This window comes from Anabrus simplex, chromosome 13, assembly GCF_040414725.1.
Source record: "Anabrus simplex isolate iqAnaSimp1 chromosome 13, ASM4041472v1, whole genome shotgun sequence".
NCBI lineage: Eukaryota > Metazoa > Arthropoda > Insecta > Orthoptera > Tettigoniidae > Anabrus > Anabrus simplex.
Window position 1 is genome coordinate 45,607,206 of NC_090277.1, and position 21,487 is coordinate 45,628,692.

General features: G+C 42.8%; 1 protein-coding gene across 1 annotated transcript in view; it reads right to left on the bottom strand.

Annotated features, from left to right (window-relative positions):
* The window catches only part of LOC136884796 (TOX high mobility group box family member 2), a 690,340-nt gene extending 673,898 nt beyond the window's left edge, over positions 1-16,442 (bottom strand). The window contains exon 1 of the mRNA XM_068230184.1: positions 16,282-16,442. Coding sequence (XP_068086285.1) covers positions 16,282-16,350 — 69 coding nt within the window. The 5' untranslated portion in view covers positions 16,351-16,442. The remainder of the gene's footprint in view (positions 1-16,281) is intronic.
* Positions 16,443-21,487: the final 5,045 nt, after the last annotated feature.

Below are 21,487 nucleotides of genomic sequence, written 5' to 3' on the forward strand. Positions count from 1 at the left end.
GCGCGGCGGGGAAGTCTCATCGCCCGTCACAACTTTTAGAGGACAGGTGTCATTACGAGAAAACCAAAATTATTATTCATAAAATATTAATTATTCAATTAAGAATCAAATTCCGTGTAATGTGAAGTGAGGGGCTACTAAGGACGTCCATATTATTGTGGTTATAATTTTGAACTGTTTGAGACAGACAACTAAGCAGTTTTTTTGTTGTTCTTTTTTGTACAAAAGTAGAAAAATGCCATTTTAAAATTTAAATAATGGAATGAGTTTCAAATATCACTCAGTTATATCGCACAGTATAATCGGATGCGTCATGATTTCCTTTTTACCCGGCGAGTTGGCCGTGCAGTTAGGGGCGCGCAGCTGTGAGCTCGCATCTGGGAGATAGTGGGTTCGAACGCGTGTCGGCAGCCGTGAAGATGATTTTCCGTGGTTTCCCATTTTCACACCAGGCAAATGGTGGGGCTGTACCTTAATTTAGGCCACGGCTGCTTCCTTCTCAATCCAAGGCCTTTCCTGTCCGATCTCGCCATAAGACCTATCTGTGTCGGTGCGACGTAAATACACCAGCAAAAAAAAAAAAAAAAACTTTTTTCGGCTTAAGTGTGTCGGGCAGACAATCTATTGAAATAGGCGAATAGATGAACTCTTACGAAAAATAGAAATACGCTTTTGTTTCAAATGAATCTCCAAGTGTTGAAACTAAATGAGTGAATTAACTGTCTTGATCTTTAATTTATCTAGATAAAATTCCTTGCCGGCCCCGTGGTGTAGGGGTAGCGTGCCTGCCTCTTACCCGGAGGTCCAGGTCATGGATTTTTACCTGGACGTGAGGTCTGGTTCGAGGTCCACTCAGCCTACGTGATTAGAATTGAGGCGCTACCTGACGGCGATATAGCGGCCCCGGTCTAGAAAGCCAAGAATAACGGCCGAGAGTATTCGTTGTGCTGACCACGCGACCCCTCGCAATCTGCAGGCCTTCGGACTGAACAGCGGTCGCTTGGTAGGCCAAGGCCCTTCAAGGGCTGTAGTGCCATGGGGTTTGGTTTGGTTTTGGTTTAAATAAAATTCCTTATTCAAGTAAATGCCTCCTTCTGGCCGCATAATTGAACAAAGCTCCAGTACTACCAACCGACAGTTTCTTTTATCTAGCAGCGGGCAATATACCTACTTTAATTTTATGTCGCCCTGCTGCATGCATAAATTGTTAGCATGCTGGCCTTTGGTCCGAGGAATCCAGGGGCTCCCGGGTTCGATTTTCGGATGGGTCGGAGTTTTTAACTTTCATTAGTCAATTCCTATGGCTCGGGGACTGGGTACTCGGGCCGTCTTCAGCATTACACTTCATCTTAGGTAGGGCCTCATCCTCACAGACATGCAGGTCACCAGTACGGCGTCAACTCAAGACCTGCACCAGACCTCCCTGGAGGCCACTCGTCATTATTATAAATTTATGTGAAAGGGAAAAAAATGCAATATGTTAGCTTTAAGACAACAGCATAATGTTTTAATAATAATAATAATAATAATAATAATAATAATAATAATAATAATAATAATAATAATCCTCTGTATCTTTTATTCACCAGCCATTTTTTTCGCCTGTGGCTTGTGGCGGCAGAATAACATCCACAGTATCTGCTGCCTGTCGTCAGGGAAGCGTGAGTCACAGCGCACCTCAACCCTCCTGCGGTCATCGCAAGCACCTGCTGTCCGGAGTTGTGAATTTTGAGACTCATTAGAATGTTTCCTTTAGCTACCTGTTTGTAGTCGTGAGTTTTGAAACTCGTGAGTTTTGAGACGTAACCGTACAAGCACCGTGTCACACTGAATAGTTTGGACGCCACTGGTCTATTTTCTTGTATTCTTCAAATCGCAAAAACAGACAGCGGCAACGCGAAACCACCGCCACAACGAACAAACAAAACACAACAAGAAATGGACCATTTGAAAGCAACATAACAGTCGAGCATAATACTCTTTAATATCTTTTGAACTTCGAAGAGAAAAATACATATATATCCGAGTTACATGTGTCTCTTGCTCTCACGATATCTAAGTTTATGACGAGGAGAAAGAAATTTAACGACCAAGGCAGTTCGCTTGAAAAACCAGTTTGTGAACAATAGAACGTCATTAATAGCCCATGTAATATTATTATATACAGTATGTAACGACCGAGCTAACATTCTTCTCTTTCACATCAACAGGAAGATTCAAAATTACAGCCGCATATAATAATACTTTTCCTTTGTTTTGAATACAGGAAAAAAAAAAAAGAATCCAGCAAGCAAATATCAATCACGGAATGTTGTACACTAAGGACGATGAGAAAGCGTACGACTCAAGTAATGTAAGACGATGCCTGATCGCAGGTAGAAGTTGGGCCCGCTTTTGTGGTGTAGTGGTTAGCGTAACTAGCTGCCACCCCCGGAGGTCCGGGTTCGATTCTCGGCTCTGCCACTCAACTTCTTTTTTTTTTTGCTATTTGCTTTACGTCGCACCGACACAGATATGTCTTATGGCGACGATGGGATAGGAAAGGCCTAGGAAGTGGACGGAAGCGGCCGTGGCCTTAAGGTACAGCCCCGGCATTTGCCTGGTGTGAAAATTGGAAACCACGGAAAACCATCTTCAGGGCTGCCAACAGTGGGGCTCGAACCAACTATCTCCCGATTACTGGATACTGGCCGCACTTTAGCGAACCACTCAGCTTCAGGTCAACTGAATAGATGGGAGTTCGATTCCCATCTCAGCCATCATCGAAGTGGTTTCTTGTGGCACTTCTCCTCTATTTAACTTACGGACATGGCCGCTTCCTTCCCTCTTCCTTGTCTATCCCCTCCGATCTTCACATCCCTCCCACAAGGCCCCTGTTCAGCATAGCAAGTGAGGCCGCCTGCGCGAGGTACTGGTCCTCTTCCCCATTTTTATATCCCCAACCCAAAGTGTTACTGCCCTTGAGGTGATAGAGATGGGATCCCTCGCTGAGTCAGAGGGAAAAACCAACCCTGGACGGCAAACATATTAAGAAAGAAAGAAAGAAAGAAAGAAAGAAAGAAAGAAGACATGAGTTGATCAGACGTTCGAGTCTTATTCCCAAGTTTGCATAGTCAGCATTTGTGTGTAGTCTGAAACCATAAAAGTAATTAGTGGGACGTAATATTAATAACATTATTATTACTACCACTTTAGAGAACCACTTTCCTGGGAAAATTCAGGCACATCGGCGTCTCTTAAAACCGACAGTGTACAGTACTTAGGCTGTAGAATTTATACGGGGCCGTTATATGAAGTAAGTCGTCGGTAGAGGCAGAGTGGGTTTTGGCCCTTGGGTTTCGTCCCTTAAGATGCTACGGCTTGCCCGTGGTCCAACAGCTCTGTACTCTAACCGGCCAAGCAAGCAGAGGAGACGTGGCCACGGCTCTACCGTGGCTCTACGCCTCTGCATTCGGGAGACGGATGTGGGGCGCAGTGGCGGTCTTCACGCCTGGCCCCACCCGTCGGCTGTCCTGAGAATGGTTTTCAGTGGTTTTCCATTCTCCTGCACTAAGGCGAATGCCGGGACAGTTCGTGTATAGTCCACGGCCGCCCACCCCCCTCACCTTCTCCGAGCATCTCCTTCACCGCAACAAATCTCCCGACCTGAGAGACGGCGTCACCGTCTAAGAGGCCCGCCTCCCCCTTCATGGGAGGAATGAAAACATTTAGTAGTAGTATGCAGTAAGTCGTTAAAAGCGATGCCGCTATAAACGGTACTTCTCGCTTACAAAACTTTCAGCAATTGAACAAAAAGAATGTCGCAATTTTTTAAAAAAATTGGCTCTTGGCCCTATTGGCCATACAGCCAGACAATTATTGATTGATTTATTATTTATTTATACTCTTTCCATGGAAAATACAAGTTCAGCATAATTTTATCTACGGCAACTAAAATTATACAATTTTCACGGGTCATATAAAGTCATTTTGACTTTCCTTAAACGTTTTATATCACTTTCCGGTAATTTTTCATATTATCGCCACATTTCCGCGTGAATTTTTGTATTTTTGTCATATTATATTTTTATTTCATTTTTTTTGCATACCGCCAACGGCCGTAGCCGTGTTAAAACACCGGACCCCGTGAGATCTCCGAAGTTAAGCAACACTGGGCGTGGTCAAGATTTGGATGGGTTGTCACGCGCTGTTTGCGGGGGGTAAGGGAACGGAGGAGCGGAAAGGAACTGACCACCCTACCGTACGTAAACTCCGACTCAGGCACACCTCTGCGGAGGTTCGGACGCGCCTTCGGGGAAAATACACCCTTACCTTACCTTACCTTACCTTTCGCATACCTGGTTTCAGTCGTCTCAAAGATGGATTTTTCACATCTCCTAATTGTTGTCTGTAATTTCTTACAATGATTTATGGCCAAGGCCTATGTGAATTTGGAGGGTAAGCTATATAAGAGACGGATGCGTAGAAAGCGAAAGGTGAGCCTCAATTAAACTCTAAAGATTTGACGTATTTCAAATATGCTCCAATAACATCCTGCAATGATGAACGGTCTTTTCCCAATTACAAGTCAATGTTGCGTGTAAGTAGAAGATCGTTCCCATTTGAAAATTTTAAAAATGTATGTAATTTGCTATTGTATTTCTTTCTGATCACCAGTTAAAATGTGACATTTATTTCATTCTGTGCAGAGTCGAGTTGGTTAAGTACCGTAATTAACTACATTCAAAATATAATAAAAATTAATAGAATTGCTTATTTAATATTATTATTGAATGTACTAGATTTAAAAAAGTATATTTTCAATATAGGCTAATGTTAATTTAAACAATGGCAAGATTTTGAAGATTTCGAACATTTTACCAAAAAATTTTGAAGTCATATTTATTGTCATATTTTAACACTTTTTAGGTCATAAACATCCGGCCCTACATATAATGGATAGCTGGAAGAAATCACAGTTTCATAATAAGATTGTTGAAGAAAGTAGATAGAAAGCATCACATGCGACAGTCTTTCTCAAAACACACATTCCCTAATATTCACAATTCATGATTTTATATTATCTCGTGTTAGAAAATCAATACATTTTTATTTAAATAAGATAACTGAAATCTATGAACAATAATTATTTATATTTTTAAGTCACCATTTCTGAGGAATTCAGCTACAATATATACACTATGGCTGATTTTTTTGAAACAATCTACTGCACATCGCAAGACACAGATAGATCTTATGGCAACGATGGGATAGGAAAGGTATAGGAATGGGAAGGAAGTGGTCATGGTCATAATTAAGGTACAGCCCGAGCATTTAACTGGTGTGAAAATAGGAAATCACGGAAAACCATCTTCAGGGCTGCCGTCAGTGGGGTTCGAACCCACAGACACTTGCTCGGTCGTAACATCCGCTTCCGAGTCTCGTGCTTATTAGTAATTGAAATGGCGTATGGTTTTTAGTGCCGGGAGTGTTCGGCTCGTCAGGTGCAGGTCTTTTGATTTGACTCCAGTAGGCGACCTGCGCGTCGTGATGAGGATGAAGACGACACATACACCCAGCCCCCGAGCCAGAGAAATTAACCAATGATGGTTAAAATTATTGACCCTACCGGGAATCGAACCCGGGACCCTTGTGACCAAAGGCCAGCACGCTAACCATTTAGCCATGGAGCCGGACATGCTTATTAGTGATGTAAGGCGACGTCTGGAGAGTTTGATGTTGGCGAACCATGGGATATATATTTTTAAAAGAATATTAGCTTAAAGTGCAATATAAAATCGTCCAAATATCGCAGTCAACCGACATGTTGGCCAGACCTGGTGTAGGGGAATGTAGTTCGTCAGTAATCACTTGTTCGAGCGTAACGTGCAGGTCGTAAACCTCAAATACTCCGTTCACTCGTTCAGTAAGTAAACAAACAAATACGCAGTGTATATAAACGATCTGCTACCAGAGGAGATGAAGTTGTAGAAATAACTTGTTTACAACACGCGCTGCGTTGGTCTCATCGTCGCCCTGTTTATTTTAACATTACCACTGTGAAATATTACGTTCTGGACCTAACACGTTCAACCTGCTCCCTGTCTCTTCTGTTTGAAAGACAAGCCTCAGTATAGAGCTCGATAAGAAATCCACTCCATATTGTGACTTATCTGTCCAACAAGACTGTAATCGTCCACTGATACTCATGCATTCCACTACACGTATAAATAGCAATGAATGTTAAGAAAACAGTTCAATGACAAATGCAAATTACCAATGGATACATGGTACATTTTCTATAGCGTTTATTATTATTATTATTATTATTATTATTATTATTATTATTATTATTATTATTATTATTATTATTTCTTCCTTAATCCATTTATCCTCCAAGGTTGGTTTTTTCCTCGGACTCAGCAAGAGATTCCACCTTCACCGCCTCAAGGTCACTGTCCTAGAGCGTGAGACTTTGGGTCGGGGAGGATACAACTACGAATGAGGTCCAGTATCTCGCCCAGGCGGCCTCACCTGCTATGTTGAACAAGGGCCTTGTGGAGGGATGGGAAGTTTGAGGCCATGGCCTAAAGTTAGATATCATCCCGGCGGTATTTGCCTAGAGGAGAAGTGGGAAACCACGGAAAACCACTCCGAGGGTGGCTGAGGTGGCAATCTACCCCCTCTCCTTCTATTCAGTTGACCTCAGGAGGCTCAGTGGAACCCGTTCCAGCCCTCTTACCATTTTTCAAATTTCGTGGCAGAGCCGGGAATCGAACCCGGGCCTCCGTGGGTGGAAGAGAATCACATTATTATTATTATTATTATTATTATTATTATTATTAGAATACAATCCTGCTAACTCGACTCCCAATAACTCAACATTCAGTATAACTCGACATTTTGATGAGCACTATTTCTTTTTTTGAAACTAAAATTTGCCAGCGACTTTTTTCTAATGCAAACCAGTATACAAAATACTGTTCATAGCAACTGCGAGCTCACTGCATTAGATTTACTACACCTTGATTCAATCTCACTTACCGTGCTACCGTCCTGGGAGAACACACATCTTAAATACTGTTCCAGTTTTGTATACTCAAGCTGACATTTAATTCTCTTAGATTTCTCCCCTACCGGCATTCACTATAATCTTGGAAATGCTAGTTTTCATATCATACTGAATGAACCTATTTTTCAGTTCCAAATTGCCAACCTGCGCACTGGTACGTTTAAATTAAACGTATTGCTTTATTTTTGAAGAGTTTGCCACGGACCTGAGAAAAAAAAATCGTGACGCTCTCTTTCCGAACACGGGTGGCTAATTTGTACGTCGTCACGTCTGTAACGAATTGATTTCGGTACGTTTTGCAACTCGTGTGCCTTCAAGACAGAATCGCAACCGTCGACAGCCATGAAGATTGCTTTCCGTGGTTTCCCATTTTCAAACCAGGCAAATACTGGGGCTGTACCTTAATTAAGGCTACTTCCCAATCCTAGTCCTCTCCCATCCTTGTGTCTTCGAAAACCTTCACTGTATTAATATGACGTTGTGCCACGTTAAAGAATAATATCTCGCTAATGCTAGTGAATGTCTCTGAATGACAGGAATGTGGGAACTCACAGAGAAGCCGAGAAATTTGAGCCCTCCGCAAGATAACAGGTCCAAAATTCTCGAACGGCCAGTACAGGTTACGTGGAAGAGAACTATACCAGGTAAGCGAAAGACTGATTTAGTCAATGAGGAAAATACCCAAATTTTATGGACATCTGTTTAGAATTGATGAGAACACGCTGACAAAAAACACTTAACCTAAATGGTTCACTGAGGTAAAAAAAGAAATCAGAAAGACATCCTAAACCGAACAAAAGATGTATCAGAGATCGACAGCTTCAGGTGCTTCCATGATGAACAGAAACTGAATAGGGAATGGACGGAGGAAAGAAGACAGGCTGCCAGAAAAAAAGAATTCGAAGAGTTTGGGGTGGAAAGAAGGCTTTGAGGAAGGTGTGATTGTTGCTTAACGTGGTGTCAAATGGCCGTAAACGAATATAATAATAATAATAATAATAATAATAATAATAATATGCCCTAATATCTCTTTAAGTGAGCCTCCGTGGCTCAGGTGGCAGCGCACCGGCCTCTCACCGCTGGGTTCCGTGGTGGGACAGGTTTTTCTCCGGGTGCTCCGGTTTTCCCTGTCATCTTTCATTCCAACAACACTCTTCAATACCATTTCATGTCAGTCATTAATCACTGCCCCAGGGGACCACAGGCTTCGGCAGCCGGCACAATTCCTATCCTCGCCGCTAGATGGGGCTTCATTCATTCCATTCCTGACCCGGTCAAATGACTGGAAACCGTGCTGAGGTTGCAAATAGTGGAATCCCCTATCTTGCACTCTTTTTTTTTTAATTTGATTTACGTCGCCCCGACACACATAGATTTTACGGCGACGATGGGATAGGAAAGCCCTAGGAGTGGGAGCAAGCAGCTGTGACCTTAATTAAGGTACATCCCCAGCATCTGCCTGTCTTGCACTCCTTCACGGACCTACATTAACATACATTTGATTTAATTAATTAGAAATACCAGTTCAGATACATATTTTCCCCTAAATCTGTAAAAAAACTTCGCTATATTTAGATAATGATGCTTGTTGTTTAAAGGGCCTAACATCTAGGTCATCGGCCCCTAATGGTAGGAAATGTAATGGCAATTTAAAAAGTTCAAAATCTTCTACTGAACAGAATTTAAAAAATGTGATGAAGAATGAATGGATGGATGTATGTGAATTTAAAACAACCAGTAGATCCGACCCATAAACTAGCATAAACAATAGTATTACTGACCAAGGGACTGCTCTAAAGCACAATCTTCAATCGAGGATGCTTGTTGTCTAAAGGGGTCCAAAATCGAGGTCAACGGCCTCCACAAGTATTGTGCGTCGCACAGGTAACGCAGACCTATGGTGTTTCTCATATAATGGCGCCACTCATAGGCAACGCAAACCCATGGTGTTCCCCACCTAGGTGTACTAATCACGGGCGCCGGTATTGCCGTAGTGTTCCTCATATAGTGGGTACTAATCACAGGCAACGCCCAGACCCCTGGTGTTTCTCACAATGGTACTAATCAGAGGCCCTACTGGAAACCCACAGTGAACCACACTCTGCTGCTAGTGTATTAATCACGAACGAACCCATTGTGTACCTAACATAGTGGTACTACTTGCAAGTAAAGGCGACCCATGGTGCTCCCCAAGTGATGGTACTAATCACAAGTCTGTGGCTTGGTTCTAAAAAACCTGTTTTAGTGCTATGAGCCATTTGAAGTTTTGCTTATAGTTTTCCAATTTTTTTTTCAACAACTAACTTTAAATAACTTTATACTTTCTTTATGGAATTCACCTTATTAAAAGCTAATTTTTTCTATCGTATTCTTTAAAAACTGCCAGGTCTCTAATCTTTATTGGTAATCTAACATTACTGGCAAGGGCTTATTTAATTAAACGTTAACTGTTCGTTTAATACTTAACAGAGACATTGGCCCTTTTAACATGTTGTAAGCCAGGATAAAACTCGTTTGTATCAGTTGATATCTCAATTTCGATAAAAAATGACATTGGCCCTTTTAGAACCAAGCCACAGAAGTATTGTCACGGTTCTAATTCAATCATTCCTTGGTCGTCCCTTTTAGTCGCCTCTTACGACAGGCAGGGGATACCGTGAGTTTATTCTTCGTCCGCGTCCCCCACCCGCAGGGGGTGCTATATTGAGAGAAATGAATATATGAGTTTTAATGAGAAACATGACAGAATCGATACAAAAGAAACATATTGCATTGCCGATCTTTACTGAACTTGTTAACAGAGGAACTGGCAAATAAAAGTACTCTTACGTCAAAATTACGTTGCCAAAAAATGAGGGGCATTTTCAGTAAAGCAAGTGGAAACTTTTACATATATGAGTACACCCTTGTCCAGTGTGGGATGAAATGTATTACATCCATCGAGCTCATTCCTAACTTAGCCTTTATCTCCTCATTCCGAGTACTCTGCTGCCATTATTCACACCTGTATGTAGCCTACAAGAGATCGTTCTCGCTGCTTTCATGTCTGTCATTTCTAACTTATGGATAATTGATTTTTATATAATCGTAATGTTATTGATTTTTACTTCCCGGTAACTATTTTTACGGTTTTCGGAGACGCCGAGGTGCCGGAATTTAGTTCCGCGGGAGTTCCTTTACGCGTCACCAAATCTACCGACAAGAGGCTGTCGTATTTGAGCACCTTCAAATACCACCGGACTGAGTCAAGGTCGAACCTGCCAAGTTGAGCTCAGAAGGCCAGCGCCTCAATCGCCTGAGCCACTGAGTCCAGCAATCCTTTTTATCGCTTAATAACAAAATATAGTCTATGCTTTCTTCCATTCAGGGATTGCAACAAACAACGCGTTCTAAACACGGAGTTCAAATTAAAAATAAGAGAGTTTGGAAAATCTTTTAAGAAAAAACTTAGTACTGTAGTTTAGGCTCCGTTGAAAAAGTGCGTAATATTGCAATTGACCTTTTAGAGCAGTAATTGCAATTCTTGTCCGCCTCTGTGGTGTAGTGGTTAGTGTGATTAGCTGCCACCCCCGGAGGCCGGCTTCGATTCCCGGCTCTGCCACGAAATTTGAAAAATGGTACGAGGGTTGTATCGGGGTCCACTCAGCCTCAGGAGGTTAACTGAGTAGAGTTGGGTTCGATTCCCACCTCAGCCATCCTGGAAGTGGTTTTCCGTGGTTTCCCACTTCTCCTCCAGGCAAATGCCGGGATGGTACCTAACTTAAGGCCACGGCCGCTTCCTTCCCTCTTCCTTGTCTTTCCTTTCCAATCTTCCCATCCCCACCAAGGCCCCTGTCCAGCATAGCAGGTGACGCCGCCTGAGCGAGGTACTAGTCATCCTCCCCAGTTGTATTCTCCTACTCAGAGTCTGAAACTTGCCGATTTCGCGTCAGTTGCTCTATCCAACTGAACTACGGTGGCCTGAGTCACACTTTTTCTGTTGGAAAGGATCTACGCTACAGGTCTGGCACTACTGGCGTCACACTGTGCAAGTCACCCGTTGTGTGGCCAATTTCGAATACAATGCGGTCGTAAAAATTAAATATTCAATAAAGTTTATGGCATTTATTTAACGGCCGGATGCCCTTCGTGACGCCAACCTCAGTTGAGGCGGCAATGAAGACGAAGTGAGTAATGATGAATGAGATTTACATATCTCTCAGTCTTAATCCGTTAACCAGCCAGAGTTGGTTTACCCTCAGACTTAGCAAAGGATTCCACATCTACCGTCTCAAGGGCAGTGTCCTGGAGTGTGGGACATTTCGTCGTGCACACAACTGAGGATGAGGACCAGTATCTTGCCCAGATGGCCTCACCTGTTCGGGGATGGGAAGATTGGATGGGAAAGAGGGAAGGAAGCGACAATGGCGTTAAGTTATGTACCATCCCGACATTTTCATGGAGAAGAAGTGGGAAACCACGGAAAACCACTTCGAGGATGGCTGAGGTGGGAATCATTTGACCTCCCGAGGCTAAGTGGATCCCGTTCCAGTTCTCGTACCACTTTTCAAATTTCGTGGCAGGGCCGGGAAACGAACCCGACGGGTCTCCGCTGGTGGCAGCTGATCACAATAACCGGTACATCACACAGGCGGACGATTTGCATATCTATGGCGCAAAATTACGGCAAAATGAGGGAACACAACGGATGTAAAAAGCAGAATCGCCCAAGCTACTGTGACGTTCAACAAGAAACAGGGCCGGACTGAATGGCTCAGACGGCTGAGGCGCTGGTCTTCTAACCCCAACTTGGCAGGTTCGATCTTGGCTCAGTCCGGTGGTATTTAAATGTGCTCAAATACGTCAGCCTCGTGTCGGTAGATTTACCGGAACGTAAAAGAACTCTTGCGGGACTAAATTCCGACACCTCGGCGTCTTCAAAAACCGTAACAGTAGTTAGTGGGACTTAAAGCCAATAACATTAATTAGGGTGTTAACAAGAAAATGACTATTCTAAACACTAACAACCTATCCAACGAAAAAAAAAGTAATTTCTGGAGTGTTTTTTTATGCATTGGAAACATGGACCGTTCGAGAACATTCGAGCTGTCCGGCCGAATGGTCACCACACTGGTCCTGGTTTCAGAGGGCTCCAGGTTCGATTCCCGACTGGCCTGAGCCAACTGCGTATGATTAATTTCTGACTGGGTGTTCGTGTCCGTCTCTACATACTGCTAACCAGTACAGTTTCACGCAGTAGCGAATACATCTCTCCACATGGACTTTACGTCGGGAAGGGCATCAAGCTGAAAAACTGGTCGAAATGTCCATAACTATGCCGACCCGAATAAATTGGGATTAAGAAGAAGAAGAAGCATTCGAGTTGTGGTGTTGGAGACGAATGGGAAGAATATCAAGGACGTCAAAGATGAGTAATGAGTAGAGGCACCTGGTTTTCGCAAAGAGCGAATTCGCGAAAATGTTGCGAAATTATTGACGAAATTATGTGGAATCACTATTTGATCTAAGAAGCATAATGAAAGGTGTTTACAGAGCGAGTTGGCTGTGCGGTTAGGAGCTTGCATTCGAGAGATAGTGGGTTTCAATCCGACTGTCGGCAGCCCTGAAGATGGTGTTCCGTGGTTTCCAATTTTAACACCAGGCAAATGCTAGGGCTGTACATTAATTAAAGCCACGACCACTTCCTTCCAAATCATAGCCCTTTCCTATCCCTTCGTCGTCATAAGACACGGTGTCGGTGCGAAGTAAAGCAAACTGTGAAAGATGCGTATCTAGTAAAGCAAATTCCCATCCTACGAGAACTTTCAACATCAGAATGTATTGAACCACACACAGTGTTTAGGGATCTAGTTAGAATTTCATGTACAAAAGGTACATGCCATATTTCTTTCCATGAAATCAGAATATGGGCATTTTGTTGGAAGCTGCACTTGAAGGCTTTATGGATATTAAGAGATAATTTCCAAATTAATATAACGTCTGACAGAAGAACATCTCTGACTCCCAGTAATATAAAACTCATGGTATCTCTGTCTTTTATATACGTAGGCTAGACCCTACTTGTTAAAGTGGCAGGATAACAGTTTTTTTTCAAATATTCATGTTTCTTGCGCATACGTAAAAATAAACTATAATGCTCAACTGCAAATATGCTATCAACTACTTTTTAGTTTAGCTTTCATTGCTGAAAAGTGGAAATAAAATTGAGCGAAATCATTGACAAAATGAAATACCTTTCTTAAGTGATGAAAGTAGACAAAGATTTCACCACAACAGGTGCCTCTGCTTTATCAGAGTTGTAAAAAAAAGGAGTCAGAAAGAAGATATCGTTTTATTGGTCACTTGTACATGCACGGCGCCTTTATACTGAATATTCTCTCACCGCTGGGTTCCGTGGTTCAAATCCCGGTCACTCCATGAGATTTGTGCTGGACAAATCGGAGGCGCGACAGGTCTTTCTCCGGGTACTCCGGTTTTCCCTGTCATCTTTCATTCCAGGAACACTTTCCAATATCATTTCATTTGTCAGCCATTAATTATATCCCCAGGGGAGCGCGACGGGATTCGGCAGCCGGCACAATTCCTATCCTCGCCGTTAGATGTGGGGTTGATTCATTCCATTCTTGATCCAGTGGAATGACAGGAAACAGGTTGAGTATTTTTTAGAGGAAAGCGGGTGTAAAGAAAAAGAGTTACGCAAAACTTGCAATCCATTAAACATATCATTGATGATGTGAATGTAAATTGAATTACTATGTGGGGGGGGGGGGGGGAGGAAGGAGGGGAGAAGAATCTCTTCCACCAATCTTAGGATTGAAGATTCAAGAAGTTTCTCTCACATCGGAAATTACAGATATAAACACTAACAAGAGGATTCTACAGGTAGACAGGTCACTGACTTTTTCCTTGTCAATTTGTATCGTACATAAGAGTGAACCTTCGAATATGAAAGCCAGATATCCAAGCATGCTCACGAAAATCGGCTCTAACAAATTCCAACTGTTTTATATTATCAACTAAAAGGTAACGAAGCTCAGTGGGTAGCATCTGAGTCTAGTAATCGCGGGTTCGCAAGTTCAAGTCCTGCTGCGGGCATGGTTTTCTTTTCCTCCTTATGTTCCATTCTATGCATATTCTAAGTAAGAATATTTGTAATGGCTCAAAATATGGGTTTAAACAACGAAGAATCTCGGATAGGAAATGAAACATTTAATTTTTGCTTTAATATGGAAAGTATGTTCCATTTTCCAGCCATTTTCGTACCCATATTCTTAATCATTAGAAATATTCTTAAGTAGAATGAAATATGAGAAGGAAAGAAAAAAGAAAATCATTGCTCGCACGGGACTTGAACCAGCGCTACGCACTGAGCATGCACTCTCTTCCAAGTTTAGTTAATACAAGACACTTGGAAACTGTCAAAGATAAGTTTCTCGGGAATGCCTGCATGTTTTGATTAAATGGCTTTGAGAACATTCAGATTCGAGCGGGTCGCCTTCGTGTGCTGTAAGTGAGAAAAACACCCGTGAATCATTTGCCTGAAGGTCCCCTCGTAAGCTGTAATCAGAACGCGACACTACTCTCACAATTTTCTACGCACTGGGTAGTTGTTGAAGGAAATGCATTCAATAACGGGCAGTTATTATTATTATTATTATTATTATTTTGACTTTACGTCCTACTAACTACCTTTACGGTTTTTGGAGACAAGGTGCCGGAATTTAGTCCCGCAGGATTTCTTTTACGTGCCAGTAAATCTGCAGACACGAGGCTGACGTATTTGAGTACCTTCAAATACCACCGGACTGAGCTAGGATCAAACCTGCCAAGTTGGGGTGAGCTACTCAGCCCGGCACGGAAAGTTATATCAGAGACAGTATAGAAAAATCGGTGCTACTCTACGCATGAAAATAACAGAATAAAATGAGCCAGCACTTCACAGAATAATGAGTACGGCAGGGATCAATCAATACGTCATGAGTTTTTGTCACACTAAATATCACACACTGAATGCACCGTTACAGGTTTCAAATAAAAAAAGGACCATCAAAAATCTCGACAGCCATAACAACGGAACATAAAAACCGCAGAGCCGCATGGGACCGTGTTTATTGTGGTCATGAAGGGAGACGATAGCGGTGCACGTGGAAAGCAAACCCACGCAGTCCGGAACAGCGCTAACTATAAACACAGCACAACACAACATGTTACTGAGCTGTTACTACACATGGCTAATAGTTTCCCACCCGATCAACAAAACTCCCCATCTATCGACAGTAGGCCTAACAAGCACGAGATGGAACAGGTGTACAATAAAATGAGTCCATAATTTAGAAAATCTAATAGAAGCAATATATATTTTTTGGATGTAAACTAGTTTTCTTTCAAAATGTCGACATTATTATCAAGATATTTATTGGAATTGGTATATGTCTCATGATATAAGGTGCTCAGAGCGTCTTGAAAAAAGAAAATAATGTTCGTTCTGTAACAAGCCATTTGACTGCCAAAACGCCACGACTAATGCAAAGCGAACGAAAGCTTCCTATAACACTAAAATGAAACGTTATTTTCTGCGTCGAGCATTCAGATTAGTTCTATTGTTAACGAGATAGTTTATGATCTCTACGGAAATCAAGATAATTTTACATATGATGCAATACGAGTACTAAAAAACATTCTATTCCCAGCTAAATACATCGCACATCTATCTCTAGACCTTACAGGGAAAACAACACGTGAGAAATTCTATTTTACCCCGGGGATTATTTACGAATAACTTGAAGGCAGAGGGGGGAAAAACCGATAATCCCTCACATAAAATCTATAAAACGAGACGCGATAACTCACGATTACGACGTACGCGTTCTCCGTGGAAATCAACATAATTTATACAGTATATATGACGGAACAATATATTTTTGGAAGTGCAGTATTTTTCTTTCGAAAAGTTTATGATAATATTATCAAGAGGTTAAATTTGGCAAAAGTATGAGAGCCTCTTGAATTAATAAAATAATGTTAATTTTGTATCAAGCCATGCGACTGTCAAAACGCCACGATTTCGGTAAAGGGAACCAAAGCCTCCTATGACACTAAAAAGAAACGTAAGCACAAAACAAACGTGAAGCAGTGAAAACATCTTTTTCGGGTAATTTCTCACAAGCCAATGCAAGCCAAAGCATGTTTAAATATACACCAAAAGGGAAATTTTTAAATTGGTTTCTTACCTTATAAAGATACTGATCAAACATCCGACACACATCAACGTCACTGCCCATGCAATATGTAGCCTCCATAGTTTCGCAAGTGCCGAAGAGGAGACTTGATGAATCTTCCACAATCGTCGACGGTATTTTGGAGAAAAAATATCGCAGTCAGTTCCCGTTTTAAAAACAACAAAAACTCCAAAGAGGCAACTTTAAATAAAAATATTTAAATTCAACACGTCGATAAATTTTTGGAAATAAAAAATAAACAAAAATAACACGGGGAAGAGAAAAGATCTTGGATCAAAACACTTTTCTTTTTCTCTTTCTTGAAGTAAAACACGCAGTCAATGAATATGACTATAACTGTAACAGTTGTTAAATGTATAGTAGCACAACGATTGTATGTCACAAGATATCGTAAATAGCACTAATAAAGTTTGGTTCATGTTTTCCTTATTATTTATTGATTAGTGTATGTTTCTATTTTTTGAAATAATAATTGTAATATTAACCCCACAACACGTGCACTGACGTAGAGGTGATACTGCTGAAGAGGACAATACTATGCTAGTGGAGCGACTGATGAAAACCAGCTGTCAAATGTTTGTGTTTTGTTTTTCTTTTCCTTCTGATTGAAAGCTAGCGCGTGTTCACCAACAGTAGGCTTTACTTTGACGTCTGTACCCAAGCACGTTACACTACGGAATAGCTGATAGCCTTACTCCCATCATACACCGCGCGCGCTTCAATTTCTCCCTCCAACATTCCTCTCGCCCCTCTCTCTCCCCTCTGCGCGAACCTGAACTCTCTCTCACTCGCACTCCTGACAGGCATGGCCCTCTGCTGCTGCAAACCTATCCCCACCCCACAGATCACAAACCCGCCCGGAGAAGAAAACTTGGCCCCCCCTCTCTACCTCTTTCACCCTGTATCACAGTGTTCCCCTTCCCCCCCTTTCACGGCCGGCACATACACACACTCTCTAGTCCCGCTGCGCGGTACTAGCCCAAGTCAGTACTGTCCCGCGCAGCTAACAAGAATCTCCATATCACCACATATACATGTACCTCATCTGGATTCTTCCCCCTCCACAACATAATAATAACCAAGCAGACATATTTTTTCCCCAAAAACTTGCTTTTTTTTCCTACACCATCTCTTTTTTATTTTAATAACAGGGGGGTGAATAGAGATTATTAAAAACACAGGCATCTGTTTTAATAGTATCATTTTCCAATCAAAATTTTTTCAACTCGATTAACAAAATGGGTGTTCAGTTTTTGTTATTTTTATCCTAAAAATGATTTACACACAAAGCCCAAGTTCATCAAAAATTCCATTTAAATTCCAATTAATTTTCTCTGAGTAAATATATTTATGAGATTCATTTCATGACGCGACGCAAGCTGGGTGGTGGTGGAAGAGAGAACTAAATTCAGTTAAAACACATTTCCGCGTGTTTCCAACGTTAGGTAAATAGCATTAGAGACTCATTTGAATAGTAGAGAGAGACAATCTTATTAACAATGGAAGACATTAAAAGGGAAGAACGTAGATATCACAAAAAGCTCTCTAGACGAGAATTACAGAAGATAGCATTTAAGATAAAATTTAACATTTAATGGCTGGTAATACTTTTTAAAGAGGGTCAATTAATATCAGTAATATTTTTTTGCTATGGGCTTTACGTCGCACCGACACAGATAGGTCTTATGGCGACGATGGGATAGGAAAGGCCTAGGAGTTGGAAGGAAGCGGCCGTGGCCTTAATTAAGGTACAGCCCCAGCATTTGCCTGGTGTGAAAATGGGAAACCACGGAAAACCATTTTCAGGGCTGCCGATAGTGGGATTCGAACCTACTATCTCCCGGATGCAAGCTCACAGCCGCGCGCCTCTACGCACACGGCCAACTCGCCCGGTAATATCAGTATTATATGGTCAGCGGTTACAGAGTAAGTCTCGGCCCACAACAGGCCATGGCTGGTCCGTGGTCCGACAACTCAGCACTCCGACCGACCAACGGAGCAGAGGAGGGGTAGCCACGGCTCAACCGTAGATCTATACCTTTGTATTCGGGAGGCGGATAGGGGTCGGTCTCCACCGTCGACTCTCCTGAGAATAGTTTTCCGTGGTTTCCCATTCTCCTACAGTAAGGCGAATGCCGGGACAGTTCCTAGTCACATTTCCCTAGCTTGAGAGACGGCGTTACCGTCTAGGAGGCCCGCCTCAACCCCTTGGGGGAATGAAAACGTTTTAGTAGTAGTGGTAGTAGCAGTGCCAAAAGAGTTAGTCGTGTGGTTAGGGGCGCGCAGCTGTGAGCTTGCATTCGGGAGATGGTGAGTTCGAACCTTACTGTCGGCAGCCCTGACGATGGTTTTCCGTGGTATTCCATTTTCACACCAGGCAAATGATGGGGATGTACCTTAATTAAGGCCACGGCTGCTTCCTTCCTACTGCTAGCCCTTTCCTATTCAATCGTCGCCATAAGACCTATCCATGTCGGCATCGGTGCGACGAAAAGCCAATTGTAAAATAAAAGTAGTGGTATTATATGATGCCGGCCTCACGGTGTAGGGATAGCGTGCCGGAGGCCTCGAGTTCGGTTCCCAGCCAGGACAGGGATTTTTACCTGGATCTGAGGGCTGGTTTGAGGTCCACTCAGCGTACGTGATTACAATTGAGGAGCCATCTGACTGTGAGATGGAGGCCCCGGTGTAGGAAGTAGAACGGCCGAGAGGATTCGTTGTGCTGACCACACTGCACCTCATAATCTGCAGGCCTTCAGGCTGAGCAGCGGTCGCTTGGTAGGCCATGCCCTTCCGGGGCTGTTGCACCATGGGGTTTGGTTTGGCGGTTGATGATAAGGTAATAGAAGCATGGGAAACTGAGGCATACATGTACAGCCGTGGCCGGGCTGTTCTATTGTGGGTAGCTTGATTGGGAGCTAACCAGTATCTCGCACAACGCATTCAAAGATGGGATAAGATTGTCGCATGCTGTGATGGCTACGTTTAAATCAATATAACTAAACCAAACTAAACCGCCATGGTGCAAAAGCCCCGAAGGGCCATGGACTACCAAGCGACCGCTGCTCAGCCCGAAGGTCTGCAGATTACGAGGTGTCGTGTGGTTGCATGGCGAATCCTCTCGGCCGTTATTCTTGGCTTTCTAGACCGGAGCCGCTATCTCACCGTCAGATAGCTCCTCAAACCTTGAGCCAGCTCTCAAATTCATGTAGAAATCCCTGACCTGACCGAGAAACGCACCGAGGGCCCATATATAAGAGGTAGGCACGCTACCCCTACACTACGGGGCTGGCATAAATAAATATAACCCTAGATTCAAAAGAAAAGGGAAGACAATTTGATTTACATCGCAGCGACACAGCCTTAAGGGATAGAAAAGGTTGGAAAGGAAGGAAACCACGGGAAGACCATCTTCACAGCTGTCGAGGTTCGGATTCGAACTCACCATCTCCACAATTGAAGCTCACAGCTACGCGACCCTAACCGCGCGACCAACTCACTCAGTCATTTCATCTATCATTCATTCATTAATCATTGCCCCAGAAAAGTGCAACAGGCTTCGGCAGCCGGCACAATTCCTAGCCTCGCCACTAGATGGGGGTTTCATTCTTTCCATTCCTGACCCGGTCGAATGACTGGAAACAGGCTGTGGATTTCCATTTCATTCTTTGCTCATAAATCTGGACAGGGAACGGGTACATTAGTTAGTACAGAGATACAGTAATGCTGTATTAATTAACATATTTTTCCGACCTCACAATGTTTGGTTTTTTTTTTTTTTTTGCTAGGGTCTTTACGTCGCACCGACACAGATAGGTCTTATGGCGACGATGGGATAGGAAAGGCCTAGGAGTTGGAAGGAAGCGGCCGTGGCCTTAATTAAGGTACAGCCCCAGCATTTGCCTGGTGTGAAAATGGGAAACCACGGAAAACCATTTTCAGGGCTGCCGATAGTGGGATTCGAACCTACTATCTCCCGGATGCAAGCTCACAGCCGCGCGCCTCTACGCGCACGGCCAACTCGCCCGGTACAATGTTTGTTTGTTGGGTCATCAGTCCATAGACTGGTTTGATGCAGGTCGCCTTGCTACCCTATCGTGTGCTAACCTTTTCCTTTCTACGTAACTACAACACCCTACATCTGCTCTAATCTCCTTGTCGTATTCATACCTTGGTCTACCCCTACCGTTCTTACCGCCTACCCTTCCCTCAAATACTAACTTAACAAGATCTAGATGTCTTAAGCAGGCAGCAAGCATATCTCTTCTTCTTGTCAAAGTTAGCCAAATCGATCTCCTCTCACCAATTCGATTTAGTACCTCTTCATTTGAGATTCGATCTATGCATCTCACCTTCAGCATTCTTCTGTAACACCACATTTCAAAAGCTTCTATTCTCTTTCTTTCTGAGCTAGTTATCGTCCACCACGCTCCAGACGAAAGTTTTCCAAAACATCCTTCTAATTCCAACATCAGTGTCCGAAGGGAGTAGATTTATTTTCTTAAGAAAAACCTTCCTTACTTGTGCTAGTCTGCATTTTATGTCCTCCTTACTTCTGCTATCGTTAGTTGTTTTACTACCCAAATAACAATATTCATCTACTTCCGTTAAGACTTCATTTCCTAATCTAATATTGCCTGCATCATCCGACTTCGCTCGACTGCATTCCATTCCTTTTGTTTTGTACTTGTTTATTTTCATCTTGTACTTCTTACTCAAGACTGCGTCCATATCATTCAGGAATTTCTCTAGATCATCTGCAGTCTCAGATAAAATAACATCAGCAAATGTCAGGGTTTTGATTTCTTCTCCTTGGATTGTGATTCCCTTTCCAAATTCCTCTTTCAATTCCTTTACGGCCTGTTCTATATAAACATTGAAAAGGAGGGGGGACAAACTGCAGCCTTTCCTGACTCTTTTCTGGATTGCTGACAAGAGGTGCGTAAGTAAACGGGGCCAGTTGAAAAAGAGATTTGTGGAGACACGTATTTAATTACGTAGCAGAGGCTTGCAGACTGAATGCTGAAAGGCATAACAGTCTCTCATAAAGATGTATGTCAAAGTCAAAATCACCTCTGTACAGGCCATGAAGGCCCTTGGAGGAGTGGAAGGTAAAGGCTTCCACCATTGTTAACCTCGGCACGTGATGTGGTAGAGTGGTTAGCTCTACGCCCGGCCACCCTTGCCACCAGGAATT